This window comes from Mugil cephalus, chromosome 5 (assembly GCF_022458985.1).
Source record: "Mugil cephalus isolate CIBA_MC_2020 chromosome 5, CIBA_Mcephalus_1.1, whole genome shotgun sequence".
Lineage (NCBI taxonomy): Eukaryota > Metazoa > Chordata > Actinopteri > Mugiliformes > Mugilidae > Mugil > Mugil cephalus.
In genome coordinates, this window is record NC_061774.1 from 20,528,101 (window position 1) to 20,545,323 (window position 17,223).

At 39.8% G+C, this 17,223-nt stretch overlaps 1 protein-coding gene across 1 annotated transcript in view; it reads right to left on the reverse strand.

The window, feature by feature from the left end:
- Nucleotides 1–2,577: 2,577 nt before the first annotated feature.
- The window catches only part of LOC125008459 (gamma-aminobutyric acid receptor subunit alpha-2), a 34,215-nt gene continuing 19,569 nt past the window's right edge, over nt 2,578–17,223 (reverse strand). Inside the window, exons 8-10 of the mRNA XM_047585726.1 lie at nt 9,101–9,253; nt 6,385–6,587; nt 2,578–5,663 (exon numbers count right to left, since the gene is read on the reverse strand). Coding sequence (XP_047441682.1) covers nt 5,355–5,663; nt 6,385–6,587; nt 9,101–9,253 — 665 coding nt within the window. The 3' untranslated portion in view covers nt 2,578–5,354. The remainder of the gene's footprint in view (nt 5,664–6,384; nt 6,588–9,100; nt 9,254–17,223) is intronic.

Genomic DNA, 17,223 nt, shown 5'->3' on the forward strand with positions numbered 1-17,223 from the left:
AATTTGGTCTTTTTATATGCAAATTGGCAAACTGATCCTTTTTATAACATTTAAAATATGTGAATCATCAAGGGAGGGCACCATCTTTTTACATCGTACCATCTTTGGTAATGATTGACAGCTGGAAGCCCCGCCCACTCTCAGCTTGTCAGATGAAGGATAAAAATGGATATCAGTTGCTATGACAACCAAGCCGTCTCTTGCACAAGAATAGATTATTGCCTCTCTCTTCTTTGTGCAACCAGAGATAATAGGCCTCTATTAGCCCCAGTTTGTGCCTGTCATCCAATCATACGCATATATATTATTATTTTTTTTGTTTTGCACTGGTGACTACGTTTAATTCAAGAGCTTTCTGCGTTGAGGAAAAGCGCACCGTCTAAGCCAGCAGCGTATATTTGGACGATCCAACAGGTTACACTTGAGTCTGTTTTTAAGACATGGGCTCATTCCTCAAAGTGTCTTCTGTCTGTTTTCTAATGCACAATAGAAAAAAAATATTTATTTCAATCTATCAGAGATTTGGACGTGATAAGAAAAATCTGAACACACATAAAAAGGATAAAAATATTACATAAATATAGCTGATATATGAAATGAGAAGAGGGAATTTCCTTTTCCCAAGCAACAGAAATAAGTTATAAAGCTGAGCTGCAGCTGTAGCTCTGAGAGATCACTCTCTGAGGAAATGTCTTAAAAAATTAAAAAATAAAAATCTGATGAAATTTTTTGCTTTCCCCAAAAAACCCTTATATTTAAATATTTTAAAGACACAAAAATTGAAAAACATTCTGATTGTTAGCTTGATAATAATGTCAACAACTACTGTTTGGTGCGTTTGCTAGTTTTTCTCAGTTGTTTTTTGAACAGTTGTGATCAAGAAGAACTTCGAATTAAAAGTCCTCCAGGAATAGCAATAGTTAAACAAAGCTTTCATGTCATAAAATAGAGATAACTTAACCTCTCTGGACATTATCCACAGAACATTGCTTTGTTTTCGGACTGGAATTACAACCGCACAAAAACAACAGGTATTAATCATATTTACTTCAAGGTAAAAATTTCAAACTAAACTTGCTAAACATAAGTTCATTTCTAAACACTTAAACACTTCCAAAAACTGAATTAATAGGGAAAATTCAATTTAATGTAAACCAAAGTAACCAAATACTGTAGCTTTTGGCCAATCTGCTTACAGTGCTAAATGTTACATAAAAGTTTTTAAAAAAATAAAATAAAATACAAGATTTGCATGAGTACAAATCCACATGAAATATAGATATAAGTAAATATGCACTATATACACAAGGAGGTGCACTTTTGGAGCTACAGTGATTTAAATGTACATTAAAAAGTTGTTTAGCCAAAAAAACACAATTCTGGATCAGATTTGAAGCTTTGTGTAATTTGTGATGTGAATAAACAGGCTTTGTATAGTTATTCCCTGGCTTTTCTCTTGAAACTGTAGTCACACACTGTACACAGCGTCATTTATGTGTCACTTTAAACAGTTTGAACCGCTCGTTTGGGTTCTCGTCCTCTCGTTCAGGAGCTGAACCGTGACTCACTCCTCGAGTCCGTCAGTCTGACGTTTCTGAAAACCGCAGATGATCCTCAATTACAGAGATTTCAAACATGTATGTAAGCTGCTCTGCTGCGCTGTCATGCCAACTAGATACCTTCACGTCCGTCAGCATTGATTTCTGTCAGGCCACGCATCTCTGAGCAGGGTCATCCGTGGACCGTAGAGATGGAGCTCGGAGAAGGGGGCCATCTCACGCCGGGGTCTGCGAGGAGGCGCTCAAGTGGTGGAAAGATCCGGCTGGAAAGAAGAAACTTCAGTGAGCCTTGCATTAGCGCCCACGGGGCTTTCTGTGGGTTTTACCAACACGCTCGCGATGACGACGCCTGGCAGCACGGGAGCATTTGTCGACGGCGTCCTCTCCTGCAGAGGAAGGGCCGAGCAGGCCTCACTCGTGGTCCCATGAGCACGCCGAGTTGCTGTGGATTGTGGTTTCTATTAATACCAGAACTAATGCATCTCTGGAAGTGGAGCTCTGTATGAAAAAAAGCTTAAAGGAGATCTTAAAACACAGTTTATTTATTTATTTATTCTACCATGGCCATTTATGACCCTGAGATGTCAGTAGGTGACCATAGCGCAAAAGGTTTTAAAAGAGGCCAAATTGTCTACTAGTCCTGATAAATAAAAGAAAACCTCTGTGGTGAAGTACATTACTGGACTAAGGCTAATGGAAACGATAGCTTGAAGCTTTTTTTGTTCTTTTTTTTCACAGTAAAATGAATTATTTGCAGTGGTTCTAAATCGGTGACAGTAATTTCGTTCACAAGCACATCTCAGGAAAACATCCACTGATTGAACAACACATCTCAAAATGATAAAGACTGAAATGAATGGAATAACTCACAACCCTGGCTGTGACTTATCAAACAGTGCAGACTGCTGTGTTTTCCGCAGACGTGTAGATTTTGCAATGATTCTCTTTACAGAAAGTCAATTTAGGGAATCCACAAGCTGTCAATTTCCCAAAATCACGACAAAAACTAGACGTGAAGAACCGAAATCACGTGTTTTTATTAGAAACTGTGCACTGAGTCAAGCATCCACCTTGTGAACAATCATCGTTTCTGGAATGTTTAAGAATCTATCAGGAGAAAATATGAATTATATCTGACAACATAAGAAAAATAAATCGTAAAAATCCTAGATTTTGTCTCCATGCAAAGTCCGATCCAACAAACAGACTTACAAACAAAGTTAAATCATAATATAGGTGTGAAGAAAAACCTATATAACTTTGTGAGAGCAAAAGAGCAACACAGTAGAGTAGAAGGTGACTGCTGATATGGGGCTGAATGTGTTTTTTGTATTTGTTTTTCTAACACGATATGCAGCAATCATGGCTCAGATTTGTGGTAAAGCAACAGAAAAAGAGTTACTAATCCAGGGAGTCTAACTTAAAAATGCTCATGAAACACAATCCACGGTTGCAGATGGAACTGGGATGACGACTGCATATGGCTTCTGGTTTAAAGTCTATCAGATCTGAGTGTAAACATCAATAAATGTGCATTTGAAAATGAGATAAAAACCCCGCGACTGGATTAAAAAGTACTCATTTAGGCACAAATCCTGGCCGTGTCCTCTTACTTTAGTCTACTACACAAAAGGCTTGCTGGCACAGGAATGTGAAAATTAAAAAGAACTTCAACACATGATTCATTTGAAGTTCATATTGGCACAGAGCAGGCCTGTGTTTACAATTCTATCTCTTTCAAACCTGCTATTATTTCAATGGGATCCTGAAATGTGTTGGAAATAGCCAGCTCCGGATAATGAGCACAAATCTGAAGTGCAGGCAAGATGATTGGTGCCACGGCGCTCTAGTCAACATCGACAAGTCAGCGCTGTCCTCCAGAATTACTACACGTATCAAACAAGCTGCAACATCAGGTGTATGAAAAGACTGAGCTTTGTGTGCATTTACACGCCAGCAAACAACAGCAAAGACCAAGATGTGAAGTTATTTGGACTTTAACCTCACTGACAAATAATTGTAGTTTGTCAGTATAGTGGCGTATCTTTCTTTTAATTTCTGTTTTGGTACTTCCAGTTTGCTTGTCTATAGCTTTAAACCTATTTTTTCCAAATGCAGAATGATTTACAGCATAGGTCTTCAATAGGGGGTCCGCGACCCCTAGGGGTTCCGTGAAGGTACTGCAGGGAGGGTCGCAAAATCTTTGGTTGAATAGACATTTTTTATATATATATTTTTTTTCAAAATTTCCCCCACAAATTAAAATTTCTTTAAATACACATTAACACGAATCCAATATATTTTGGTAAAGAGATAAATGGAGGCAGAAAGCGATATCTTTCAGTCAGCACTTCACTCATTCAGCGATACAGCATTTCACCCAAAGCGCTGTATTAGCTGAGACCTGTCAATCTAAGCCTCCTGTACGCTACTGAGCCAATCACAAGGCTGCATATTACACTGATTGTGTCAGGTTCCCCGCCGAGATCCTATTCAGTCCCCAGTTGAAATCCCAGAAGCACACTGCAAAATTAGCAGAAGAGAAGCTAACTGTGCAAGGTATATATGGGTATGTCATCTGAGTAGCTTAATATTGATGGCAAAATGATAATAATCTATAATATAATTTAATATAGAACAAATATAGTAGGTGTTTGGGGTCCTTGGCCTGAAAAATGTTGACGACCCCTGATTTACAGTATTTGACATGAAAGCTGTCAGTTGTGACGACAAACCCACTAGTCTGTGTTTCAGCCTCTTGGTTTAATGTGTGAGTCCGTTTAACGTGTTGTTTGCATTCATTAACCTCATCTATGGAACTTATACAGCATAAAGCTAGCAACAAGCTAGCCGCAAAGAAGCCCCCATTAGGAATGGAGATTAGATAAGGAGATTCAAAACAGAGCTAAAAAAAAAAATATTGAAATGTCAGACGTTGTGACAAGTAACAAGACTTCACCGTATAAGGCATTATTTAAACCCACTGCCACTATTCTTCTACACAACTCGGGTTCCAGGGATTTTAGTCATAACCAAATGATCACATTTTGCTACCATGCTACACTTGAACAACCTTTAAACCTGCAGACTTTCCATTTTGTGATCCTGTATCGTAATCTCAAGCGATACGTGAGGTATCACATGCACAGTTTTGTAGCTATTTCTATTCACAGCATTTCTGACTTGGAATGTTTCAGTAATTCTCAAGATCGGTGTTTAACTGCAGCCCCATACCTGTAGTCGCAGAATAAAACGAGTTTTACACTGTAAGAATATTATACAAGTGCGTTTTTGCATTGGCTTGGACGGAAAGAAAAAGAGTCAGGCCACTCTTATATGACAAGAAGACAAAAGAAAAATGAGATAATCAGTCTCTTTCATTCAAAAAAAACACGTACACTGTGATACCAAGAAAGTGGGCGTTACCAGAAAAATTCAACACACTTAGAAGTAATCTTAAAGAAAATGCACATGTTTATGCTTATGTGTTTACTCTTCATCTGATTTGTATGTACAGTGGCCACGTACTCTAACTGGAAACATACTTTCAAGGAAATATGCACTCTAACCAAAGTAATCACACAATATGTCACCATGAAACCATGAATATAAATATACATACACATTTACAAAAGCCAGGCTTTTCAAAAGTGCTGCAGACAGTGTAGAAAACAGGCGGAGATAGAGGATCACACTGCAGTCCGGGACTTCACTCTGCAAAGGTATGTGTACATTGTTGCTGGAGGTATTTGGTTCATCTCAGTCCCCAGACCAGAAGCCATCAAAAACTGGTCTCTAATTAGAGGGGACCATATCCTTTATAACAGGTTCTCTGTTTAGGTAGGTGGCCCAGTAGACAAGGTTGAAGGTGCCAAAGAGAACCGGAAACAAAACCCGTGACATCCTGTCAATTTTGCTAACGCTGTTGAATGTCTTCTTGCTCTCTGGGGCTTTGCCGTCTGCTTTGGGCTTGTTGGGATCCGTAGCTCCACCTTTGGCTATGGTTGGAAGCGTGCTGGGATCCTTGGTGATATTCGGCGCGTAGTTAGCCACTGCTACAGCGTAGGCATTGTTCTTCTTGACAACGGAAGCCCTCTCTTTTTTCTGTTGAAAGACCAAAAGGATTAGAAGCAAAACCACTTGTCAAAATTCATCACAATGAAGGACAAATGTCTCTATTCATTTCAACTGTAATTGGATTTTTATATCAAAAACATTATAATGATCCAGTAAAGTGTCCAGGAACTGGACATCACCCCCTATGTGTACAGTCCCTTTTCATCCCATACCCTTTAACCCTTCTCATTCCTCCATTCATTTCTCTCATGACCTGTCTACCAATAAACTTATTTGGTCAGGTGGCCCACTCTACTGCAAATAAAGGGCATTTATCAAAATATCTGTACTTGTGTTCTCGTTCTGTGGTCATCAATTGCAGCCAAGTACTTCAATTTCAATTCAAAGTAAGCATACGACCAATTTCTGTCCAAATACCTGGATCCGTTTTTGCCCCAGCTGTGTCATCGATGGTGCACTGGGAAGTAATTTCTGCGGACTTGGAACAGCCAGGTATCCCATGTTTTTCAAACTAGTATACTTGCATACTACCAAATATACCAAGTTGAAGTTTGTTCAGGTCTGTCACACTATTCATAAACAACTCCCTATGGCACAGGATATGGGTTTTGTAATGTCCTTTTACACACAAAAAAGCCAAACATCTAACAAAAAGGAAAGAGAAAACCCCGAAAACGTATGGCACTGTAAAAGCTTCAACATACATTACAAAGGTAATGAATTCTCTTTGAAAGTGAAGCAAATTTACCTTCTCATTCACGACACTCTTTCCATCCCAAGCCCAGCCGCGCTTAGTGAAGTAATTGACGGTGGCAAACTCGATCAAAGCAGAGAAGACGAAGGCGTAGCAGACGGCGATGAACCAGTCCATGGCGGTCGCGTAGGCAACTTTGGGTAGGGAGTTCCTCGCACTTATACTCAGTGTTGTCATTGTGAGAACAGTGGTTACACCTGAAAACACACACAAACAAAATTATGTTTGATATTTAACTCAATATAAAAACAAATGGAGGTACTCTAATAACCCTTTTTAGGGGGTGAGTCATTACTGTCCTTTGTGCCCTTTTTTCTGTGAGTATAATCAGTATGCTTACAGTATGCCACTATTATTAGTGTCTAACTGGACTTAGAACCAGCAAAGCTTCTGGGAAATGTCTGTTTCTTCTCTTTACCCTGTTTGATTCCTAACAAACGTAGAGTACCTCACAGTGGCGTATTGTGACGGCCTCCTGCCTAGCATTGCCTGTGTTGTGTGATTCCTTTGTTCTTTGTTGTTTGTTTTTCAGGTACCTGGCTGGTAGCCGGAGCCCAGTTAGGCTAACTAGGAGCACCAAGCCAGTCTCCCAGTGGGTGGCCTATTTAAGACCTGGCTATCAGGTCTCACTATCTTGCTCCATCCTGACAGCACTATGTTTTTGTTTGATAGGATTCAAACCAGCCTAATGCACTTCCTATAATCTTGATCACACTTTCAAGTCTCCGTAGTAGTAGTGATCAATAGTGTCAAATGCAGCACTAAGATCTAGCAGAACAAGTATAGAGATAAGTCCATCGTCTGAAGCCATGAGGAGATTGTTGGTAACTTTAACCAGAGCCGTTTCTGTTCTATGATGAACAATAAAACCCAAACAAACCATTCCTGTTTAAATGGTCACACAACTGATTGGCAACAACCTTTCTTAAAACTTAAGAAATAAAAGAAAGGTTGGAAAGTGTGTCTGTTGACGGGTGAATGTTCTTGTAATGAGCGTAAGGTGTTGGATGGAGTAAAATAAGAACCAGGCTGAATCCTATCTGTCAGACAGATTCCAGTTTGTCCATGTAAACGATGATTCTTCTATATATACCAAAGTAAGCTGTGGAGTTCCTCAGGGTTCTGTGCTAGGACCAATATCATTCACATTATACATGCTTCCCTTAGGCAACATTATTAGAAAGCATGGTATAAACTTCTACCCAGATGATACCCAGCTATATTTATCCATCAAACCAGATGAAACTAATCAACTGGTAACAACTGGTTCTTTTGTAATTTCTATTACTACTCGCTGTGTCTCCCTTTTTATATTAGCTGGGTTCTGCTCAAGGTTTCTTTCTGTTGAAAGGGAGTTTTTTTTTGCCACTGTCACATTCAGGCTTGCTCTGGAGGTTTCAGGACGGTTTCTGTAAAGCGTATTGACAAAATTCAATTGAATATCTACACCTCAGTTATGTAGTACATCTTCGTTTTTATTATCCTCGTTTATTATAAATAATTTCCTTCAACTTTGCGTAACTGTGTATCTTTTTGTCATGGCTCACGAGCCGGATCATGACAGTACGATGATGTTACAAGGTTGTTGCCTCAGGTTCCCAGATGGCATTGTGCCAGTCAAGTGGCTGGTGTCCCTGCATGTAAGCCACTTCTGAGAAATCTCTGATGTACAACTTTTCGTGCCTGCCATTGAATGAGTCAGAGTGGCTTTAACCAGCCCTAGGAGGAGCTGCTCATCCAGGCTCATAAAACACTGTCAAGAGCCCATATATGAATTGCTTTTTAAATTGAATGATGAATTGTTGAGCTCTTCTGCCTCTGTGCTGGTGCCGGAGGCATTAGTTGTCCATCCAGGCAGTTCGCATTCTCGTGAACGGGACATCTCAAGAACACGTTGTGTTGTTCTTGTGGACTCAAGGATGAGCTGAGTTTTATGAAGTGATGATATTTTATATAAAGGTCAAAGTTCAACTTTATACCTCATCTCTCCCTCTCTCTCCCTAGTCTAGGGCCTCTCTTTGTGTGTCCGTTTGTGTTGTGTTACGGAGTCAGATGTGTGAGAATCAGCTGCCAACCATCTCCACTCTTCTTCGCCTGAGATGCCACTCTTCAGGTCCTAACCACCATGCTGCCAGATCGTAGACCATCCAGTTAGTCTGTTTCTGGTTTGACTTTGTTTTGCTAATCAAGTTGTTTTCATTCGTCTGCAGATCCCCTGGGCTCGACTCCTGCCACTGCCTCCCTCCTCCTGCGCTGCCTGGTCCAGCTCTGTCTCCCCTAACCCTCGGACCCTTTCCAGCTGGATTCCCTCACCCAGCTTTTTCCCCTGCCCTACTCAGCTCTGCTCACAGCTGCTGCCTCTTGTTCAGCTTCCTGGTTCTGCTGCACTTGTGAATCAAGAGCCCTGTTCAAGTGATCCCCTGTTTCTGTGTCCTGCTCTTGAGTGTTACAACCGGCATGACACTGTGAGAGAATATTCTCTGAAAATGCTTTTATTAAATTAAATTAAATTAAATTAAACAAAGTCAATACATGCAGTATCCAGTAGCCCAGAAAAATATACTGTATGTAGATGTGGTACTTTTATTGCCATGAACCCTCTCGTGAATTGCATTAAGTTCCTACTGTCAATATGTGAGATCCAGCATTCATAACGCTGAGCCTAAATCACATTAGGAAAAATAAATCGATGACCTGGCCACATGCTTACCAAACACAGTCCTAGCCGGCACTGATTCTCGATTCAGCCAGAAAGACACTTGGGAAAGAATGACGGTCATGATGCACGGGAGGTACGTCTGGATGACAAAGTAGCCGATCTTCCGCTTCAGATGGAAATGAGCCGTCATCACAGTGTATTCACCTGGGAGACAGGAATCAGGGTCGATTTTATAAAAACAACTAGACATCTGAGTACTTCTAATTACCTGCTGCACTGGATGCCATCACTCATCTACTATATAATGTCTGACATGAATTCGTTTTGCATGCTTGCAATAGTCAGTGGTAACTTTTGCAGAGAGTTTTAAGTGGAACAATTCATTAAGATTCTTTTTTTGTCACTCAAAGCATCACCGAAATTTTTTTATTTTGCTTAAAATTCACAATTACTACAGAAATATTACAAATTAGTACTAATATTTCAGCTTGGTTCAGTTTCTATCAATGAATGGACAATAGGTACAATTAAAAATAAAGCTACCACTCTCAAGAACAGCAAAAAAATTAACATGTATGGTTTTTAATTCAGTGATTACCAAATTAAACATTACTGTTGTTAAACCAACCTGATCTACATTGATTTGTTAGAATTAAAAGCAAATTGTTGTAACCTTCTCATGCAAAACTTAAAGCCTGAATTCAAATCAATTAAAAGATAGTAATAACAAATCAATAAAGCAAAAGCAGAGTCAAATATCACACATTCATCTCTGCACCGTAACTTTAAGATGCCGAATACACAGAGTCTATACATAGAGTGGCCTGCTGAAACTGTCAACAGTGGTTTAGCTCATCTAATAATCCGTCGCTACATACAAAAAGTAGGCAGTATCATTTCATAGCCACAGAGCAAAGCCTAATAGCTGACAAGGCCGTGAAACACTGCCAGTGCTGCAGCAGCAGGCAGGCTTTCCAAATGGAAGATATCTCAAAGAGAAGCCAAGATTAGACATGAGAAGAAAAAGATGTGTTACCCATGGCAACAGAACAGAGAAACATAGCTCATTTGCTGCGATTTTGAAATGAAGGCCTTGATACACGCTGCCACTTGGCAAGAGGAAAGTCCTTTTCAGCGGTGGGGAGGGGGTGTCAATGCCATGGAATAATCCCAAATGACTTTTTTTTTTTTTATTATTCCCTCTATTATTATAGCGCTGTAGTTGTATTGCCTGCGTTACTCTCAGTTAAGTATTTCTCCCTCTATCACCACACAGACAAACACGCACACAAAAGGCCCTGGAATTTAGAGGAACTGAGTGCACTCGCGGTACCCTATGGAGCGCTATATCTTCAGTAATTTAATTTGCATGCCCGTCCTGATGCCTGTGTTGTGGATGGGGGGGGGGGGGGTGGAGGATGTAGGAGCGAGGAATTCAATGGATGTGGCTGAATTTTGCTCCGGAGAAGCCGTGATTGCCTCACTGAGAGGGAAGGCAATAATTATACCGTGGAGACGGTAACTGCGTGAGGTTTCCTGCACATGTAGGAAACAAGCTTCAGTGCTAAATGGACGGGGATACCTCACTCATGCACAAGAGGCTGTACGGCAATGTGGTAAAGAAACACCACAAATAACTACTGATGCATTGATCTTAGTTTCATGTTTTGATAGTTAACTTTGCTTCTGTTTATCTCCTGTGAGTAACACAAAGTATTAATTAGTGAAGCCAGATGCAAAGCTTCAGTTGTAGATAAGTTTTAGTCAAATAAAAATAATAATAATAATTCATATTGGCTGCAAATTGTAGGGCTTTTTGTGAGTCAAAAACTTCCTATAATGCAGCTTGATAGTATCCTTATTAATCCCAATGCATTAGATCATAGCTGGTAGACAGTCCACTCCTTTCTACTTCCATTCACAAGGTATGTAATTGCCGTCTTTGCTATAAAAATTTTGAGTCTTCCAAAGAGATAACCTCTACGATATCTTTATCATTACCAGGCTACTTTTCTTCGTGTTAAGTTCCCTGACGATGGTGCATCCTGCAGATGAAGAGAATCATCTTCATCTAAAGCTCAGCTGAACTGTTACAAGGTTGGGTAACAGATCAGCGCCACCTCAGTGGAATAAATTACACTTTTCACGACGTACAGTGATGATGTGCTAATAAGACATTGCTAGCCACCCAAACAGTAATATTCAGTCACAATGACAAATATGCAGAGAATTTGGGATTTGCAGTCCCAGTCAGTCTTGGAGAGCTTTTCTTTTAGCTTCTGTCCGTTAATTGTTTTCGTTTTGTCTGTACAGATCCCTTCATGGCCTACGTGACTGTGACGTCATGGCGTTAGCTGGAGGCAAAACAGAGAGAAGCTAGAGGTGAACACTGTCACTGTCAACCATGAAAATGTCAACTTGCTGTATCTTTTGTTGCCAAAACCAAAAAAATCAAAAACACTAACTTGAAGTGTTATCACATACCAGCAGCTGCCAGAAGTAAACAACTTTGGTTTGGCTTTGACGATTAAAAGAAAGAACTGGAGTGAGACAATCATCAACGGGAACACTTCACATCAGATCAGATTAATATGTGATGCACCATCAGTTTTTATGGGTTAGGCTAAGTCCTGACTGAAATTATGTTAAGTTAATGCTAATTTAGCAGATTCTTGTTATTACTTGTTAATGCTAATCGCTAGGTTAGCTTTGTTAACTTTTTCTTTAGTGTAGATGCTGGGTTTCTTATTTAAGTCCATGTAAATGTCTGTCTATTGCATGGTGGCCAGTCTTGCCAAATCGTCCATCACTCCCTGGATGCACAATTTGACAAATTTTGTTAAGTTAATCATTATTTCGGGGATTCTTGTTAGACATTAATGCTAATTGAGCTTACTTGAGCGTTTCAGGGGTGTCCAAGCAGAAGTTGTATTCACTACCACAGTGGTTCGCTTACTTCTTCTTCTTCCCCTTTAGTCAAATCGTCCATCCAGTGAGTGAGAGTGTAGGGGTAGGTCAAAATATGTAGCCCACCAATCGTCAACTTAAATAACGACCACGGCCTCAGGGGATGAGTTAATTATCTCTAAATTGTTCAGCCCATGCAATTGTACACCGTGTACAGGCAGTACAGTGTTTGAGATGCATTATATCAGAGGTGTCAAACATAATGCCCGGGGGCCAAAACTGCTCCACTGGATAAATTTGAAGATATCAGCTGAAAATATTTGATAAAATAAGAAATTGCACTTGCACCTTGCACTTCTTAAGAAATTCATGGTTGTTCGTTGCATGTAGCTGTACTTTTTTGCACTAAAGCAAAGGGAAACATTTTGAGTTGTCGCTATTTACCAGTTAATAAGCTATTGTGTTACTGGTCCAGTCCCATTGACATCAAATTGGGCTAAATGTGGCCTCTGAACTAAAATGTGTTTGACACGCCTGAGTTACGTCACGTTTTTTACAAACTGTGAAGGGGTCTATAGCTCTTCACTCTAATTGGGACTGTATTTGATTGCAGTTGATTGCAGTGAGGATGCTGCAGTATACAGTACTACCTGTACAGCAACAACTGGACAAACACAAAGTGAGCAAGTATTTCCCAGTTAAAGAGCCAAATATTTTCTTGAACATGGGGTGAAGAGATAAAAGTGTTAAATAAACAAAACTACAATTTGAAATCAGTACTTATTTAGTGTTGTTACTGCAAGTTTTTTTAAAAAAACTATACAAACTGTATACAGATACATCTGCTGTGCCATGATACATTATATGCACCGCGCAAAGTAAAACATTGCTACGTGCAGTTGTGTTCAGTCGTGCATGTTTATGTATTATGTATGAAGTTACACAAAGAAATAAGGCTTTTGAGAGGAAACAATAACAAGTGAGATTCGTGGAAAGCTGTGTTTGTAAGTGCTCTGAGGTAACAACATCACTGTGTGACAAACAAATGTGCAGCTGAATAGTGAGGATTTATTTTTTTTTGTTGTTGTTGATACATTCGCAGGCTTATGCAAGATGTCCGTCCCCGCGAAGCCTGGGAGCACATGCATTGGTGCCAAATGACCTAGTTTGCAAGTACGCTACACCAAACACTGACACACTAGTAATGAATGATTAATTTAAAGTCAGCCAATCAGATAATGTGGAGTGACTAGTTAAACAAGAGAAAGAGTCACTGGCGGGCATTCTGCCTTCCACCAAGGCATCAAACATCACTTAACCTAGATAGGGGCATTTAGTGCATAAAAGAGGGTTCTTACTCAATGAAAGTGAAGCAGGGATTCCCTTGATAGTGGATTTCTGTCACTGGGGGAATACTGTGTACTGGTAATTGATACCTTAAGGGAGGAGCGGTGGAACACTTGGCTCAGGGACGCAGCTTTCGCGCATACTGTTCATCCTCTGGATGTGATTTAAAACTGATCATTTCATCCCATTTACCTGACTTGCATTTTAATTCAGAGATGAACTGTAAATTAAACGATTGGTAAAATGCACGTAAATCTCTTTTGTATTATCTGGATTAACATGCCATTAATGCAAGAGAGCGATCAAACGTCTTCCTAATGAATGCGGTGTTAGGCCGCGTTACAAGAAAGCGTGTCTGGATTTAAGCGTCTCTCACCCACACTACCCTGAAATACCTGGAAACTTCAGTGGTTCCAAAAAAGAAAAAACTGGAGCATCTTCTGAGAAGAGGAGGACTCACTGTACGCGCTCAGGCACGTAAACGAGACATCTAACTCCACGGCTGAGCTTTGCAAACCACCCACTCTGCGCTCGTGTGCAAAGTAAAACTCTGGAGGCGATAAATCTAAGGTCAATATCTTCTCCTGAAACTTCTCAAAACTATTTCATGATCATCAAATGTAATTCACTCTAGGCTCCTTCTAAACTGTGTTTTTCAGTCTATCCTGATCTGATGTTTAAATGTAATTTATAGCCCATAGCCCCCTACAAATTAAAATACTCTTCGTGTTTGTGCTGTTTTGAAAAAGAAGTCAGCTTCATTTGAGCTGAATGAAAAAATGATCTGTCGACCTGACTTTGAAGAAATAAAGAACACGTGGCTAAAATCAGCCAAAAGTTTAGAACAGAGATTTGAAAGATGTTAAAACGTCACTGGTTTCCCGTCAGGTTTTACCCAGAGGGTCGTCACGATTAAAACCCTCACGGCGATAGTTTTCTCTGCACAAGAATCTTCAAACAGCTTCTTCTATCGTGTTTTTGTCCGCTAGGTAGTACTACTAAAATTAGATCAGTGCTGTCTCCCGGTGACACAGAGAGTATACTGTACAAGCTTTGAGATCTCTCATCTACTGCCACATCTAATTTACCGAACCCAAATCACAGCTGTGTGAAAGACTGCAGAAAGTATTTTAAACTGCCCATGTCATTGTCAGATATTGTCTCCCATAGTCTATAAATACCACATATGATTAAGTTTGACAAGTAAGATATTAAAAGACTGACATTAAATAGGTGCTTTCCGGTCCGGTTTTCATGTTTACCCTTAAAATTATGTATCTATGTGCAGTCCTAAACAAATATTTCCATCCAAAGATAATTGACCTTTCTGTTCTTTAAGGTTATCAGTTTCAATTAGTGATCGATACTGAAATATCGATAACTCCAATACTAGATCTTTTGCTCTAAAATCGATTTCTCAAATCAAAATATTGATACTTTTGATACTTCAGTCATTTGAGGTAATGTGTATATTATTAACAGGAACACTGTGAAAAGCAACTATAAACGTTTATAGTAGTTATTGTTATTATATGTATGTTATTGTTTTACTTATTTCTTTTTTCAGTGTTCAGTGTTTTCAGAGTTTCAAATAATTAAATTAGGAAGCTATGATTTGAAATACACTACTTTTTTTTAGATTTACCACACACATTAGGATGTATTTGCACAAAATATCAGTATCGGATTCAATATCAGGATGGGCTCATACTGCAAAGGAAATCAGTGGTATCGAACATCACTAGTTTCAAATGAGTGTTAGAAGTCAGCCTGACTTCTCCCGCGTGCACAGATGTCGTGGAAAGTTGATCTGGAGTCATGCCGCTGAGCTTTTTTTACTTTATTTTTATCAGAATGGGTTGAAACACGACCCAACATGAAATCCATATGGCGTGATACCAGACTCTGATGCCACGCCGTTTAGAGATGTAGGAAGCTTAAAGCAACAGTAGATATTAAAAATATGTCAAAAGATTTAAACATCCACTCAAATTGATCCTGTGACCCCTTCAAGGGTCCCAAACCCCAGATTGGGAACCACTGTTTTGAATTCTGCAGGCACCTTTAATTCTCACGTTTCATTTTAAAGCTTGCCTGCTAAGCCTTTGTTACTTCTGTTTTTAAATTTTCCATATAAGTACTTTTTGATTAGTTTAGGTTACCGGGGCAACGCGCATCGCTACCATGACAACACGCACACGTAATACAGTGTATGCATGCTGAATTTGGCTTATTTGTCAGGTGCATTTTTGAGGCCAGTCCAGCTTCAGTTGCACCTTAGCCTGAGATCATTATTATCATTATCATTATTATTATTATTATTATTTTCTATATCATTGCTATCATGATCTTTTCAGTTCCTCTTCCTTCATTCTATTTTAGCCACTTCCATTGCCGGGTCCTCCTCTGTTGCAACAGTAAAGCTACCGCATCCACAGTCATCACATCTCACTGCACTGATCTGGCGGCCTATTTATTACGTATGCTTGCTGCTGTTACTGCTGCTCCACTCCACCCAGCCTCCACCTGCCTCGGTTCTGCTCTGTTTGTATGCACCCTGGAGGGCGTTTATTTCTAAGTTAATAACCATTGGGGTGGTGGTGGTGGGGGGGGGGATTATTTGCGATGGCGCCTCCATGTTACTTATCACTGTGCTATGTGTTTCATTTTAATACGCCGCCCCGGCACAGCGGGGAGCCTCGACGAGAGGAGAGCCATATTGCCAAGACAATCTCCATTCCCATTTTACGTGTGCTGATGTGACATAATGGTTCCTGAATTAAATTTAAAAGATGGGGGAAATTTATGGTAAACAACACAAGGCAAGTGTCTTCCTTACATCGTTTTCTGTCTTACTTCAAATATAAATATAATGTTTTTTTTCTTCACATACACACTAAATAAAGAAACCCAGAAGAGAGGAACTCTGTAGCTTTCTTCTTCTCTTTTCATTGGCTCCTTGTTGATTACAAAGTCTACTTACATAGCGCTCCTCACTGATTTCATTGTCGCCATCACATAATCTGCACTCGCTGGATGTCAGATCCGTTGTGACTCCTTGCACGTGAACATAAACAGCTGCCACACACCTGTCACGTCTCTGTAAGAAGCCCGTTGTCCTACAACCAGTTTTCTGATCAAACCTTTCTAGTCATTTTCCCTGCACTGCCTACTTCCCTAATGGGGCTGCTTTTATCGTGACACGCACAGAAACACATATAGACTCGTGCTTGCACGCTCAAGTTCTGACCCCGTTTCCCGGTATCTGTGTTGTTGCGGGTGCGTTCAATGCGTTGCCTCAATTCTTAGTCCTCATTATCTCCTTCTTTTCTACTATGGTCTGTTTTTCTATGAATTTTTGTGTTCTTTGTTTGTCTACATTTGGTTGAGAACAATACGCTGGTTGAAACGGTTTATTTAAGTGATTTAACTTGACAGCTGATTGCTTTGGATAGAGTCTATTTCTATTTCCGTACGGACGCCGAGCGAAGCGGGGACAGCTTCATGACAACACGCTGGTGCGTTGTGCTTGATTTGGCTGCCTGATTTCTCAGCCCTTTAAAAATACAGCTTAAGCATTAAGATAACACAATAATATATTTAGGTCTTGTATCTCAAAGCGCAAGGTTTGAAAGATCAAGGCTATTTTATTTTAACTAAACACTTTTGTGGTAGAGGATGAATTGAACTTGAAAATGCCACGACAGATATCTTTTATGTCGTAGATAAGTTTGGGGGTTGGTGGAGTGTAAACTTTCCCAAATTCAAAATAAAGCAGCTAGTTAACGCCATAAAATACCAGATAAGCAGAGTGTTCAGAAGTTCTTCTCTTGTATCTATAGAATGACCTCAAAGTAGATGCCATTCTCCAAACTCTTTGTATCTCACCACTCTTAAAAGGCCCTCAAGTGCATTACTTG